We start from the raw sequence: 1,237 nt of genomic DNA, 5'->3' as shown, positions 1-1,237 counted from the left end.
CAGCCCCGCGGACACCGGCCGTACTGTCACACACACCAAGCCCCGCTGTGAGTCCCTCCTGCAGACGCCCCCTCCGACTGCCTCGGTGCCTCCCCGTGATGCTGCCAGTGATGCTGCCAGAGATCCGGGCGGGCTGGGCGCTGGGATCCCCATCGCAGCCATGCTCCTGGGGCCGCCCAGAGGCGGTGAGCCCTACAGCATGAGCCACGGGAACACGGCAGGATGAAATGGGGGGGTCCAAGAGGTGTGAGACGTGGGAACTGATCAGGGAGGGTGACACCGTCCCGGTGGGACGAGCCAGTGGAATGTGCTGTGGGGTCCCAGTGGGTTAGCTGTGGTATCCTAGGGACTGCTAAAAACGAGAGCAGGCTCCCGGTGCTAAAGTGATTTCAGCATTTATTATAATAAAAGAAAGGCCTAAAGCAGGGGGCCCCGGGCCGAGCAGGAGCGTTCCCATCGAGGATGGAGCAGCGCCGGCGCTGGGGCTGCTCAGCAGCGATGGCCCCGATGTCCCAGATGGAGCAGCACAGATTCAGTGGGTCAGAAGCCCCTTTTGATCCTGTTTTTTGTCCCTTTGGATTGGTTTCTTTTGGATCCTTCATTTGCATGCAGGTTTAAGGCGCTCGATTGGCCCATGACAGTTCTGTCCAGGCTGGCCCGTGGTGCACTGTACTGAGGTGTGTTATGGTACCTTGAGTACCCGATTTCTCATAAATACCCTTTTAACCTCTTTTACAATATAATAACCAAACTAACAGTACATGCTTAATGACCTATCAACTATTTTACAACAGTTTCTAAGCTATTTTTAACAGGATGAGCCATGGCGTTCCACTGGGATGAGCCATGGGATCCCACTGGGATGAGCCATGGAGTGCCAGTGGGTTGAGCTATGGGACCCCACTGGGATGAGCTATGGGGTCACAGTGGGTTGAGCTGTGGGATCCCACTGGGATGAGCTGTGATGTCCCAGTGGGATGAGCCGCGGGGCTGCAGTGGGATGAGCTGTGGGGCTGCAGTGGGATGAGCAGTGCCCCATAAGGCAGCCCTTGGGGCACGCAGGGTGCCGGCTGCAGGCGGTGCCGTGGGCAGGAAGCAGAGTGCTGCGGAAGCTGGCAGCCCTGACCGAGGCTGCTCGCACACGTCCCCGCTCAGCAGCCCCCATGGCGGCTCCTGGCGCCTTCCTCGTGCCTGTCCTCCTCCTCCTCCTCTGTTGGCCGGGGCCCTACCCGGCTGC

At 59.4% G+C, this 1,237-nt stretch overlaps 1 protein-coding gene across 1 annotated transcript in view; it reads left to right on the top strand.

Annotated features, from left to right (window-relative positions):
• The first annotated feature begins 54 nt into the window (after nt 1–54).
• Nucleotides 55–1,237, top strand: part of IL2RG (interleukin 2 receptor subunit gamma) — a 4,317-nt gene continuing 3,134 nt past the window's right edge. The window contains exon 1 of the mRNA XM_031056071.1: nt 55–185. Coding sequence (XP_030911931.1) covers nt 161–185 — 25 coding nt within the window. The 5' untranslated portion in view covers nt 55–160. The remainder of the gene's footprint in view (nt 186–1,237) is intronic.

Source organism: Geospiza fortis, unplaced genomic scaffold (genome assembly GCF_000277835.1).
Source record: "Geospiza fortis unplaced genomic scaffold, GeoFor_1.0 scaffold157, whole genome shotgun sequence".
NCBI classification, from domain to species: Eukaryota; Metazoa; Chordata; class Aves; order Passeriformes; family Thraupidae; genus Geospiza; species Geospiza fortis.
The sequence above is the reverse complement of the archived record's forward strand: the minus strand, read 5'-3'. Positions and strand labels throughout refer to the sequence as shown.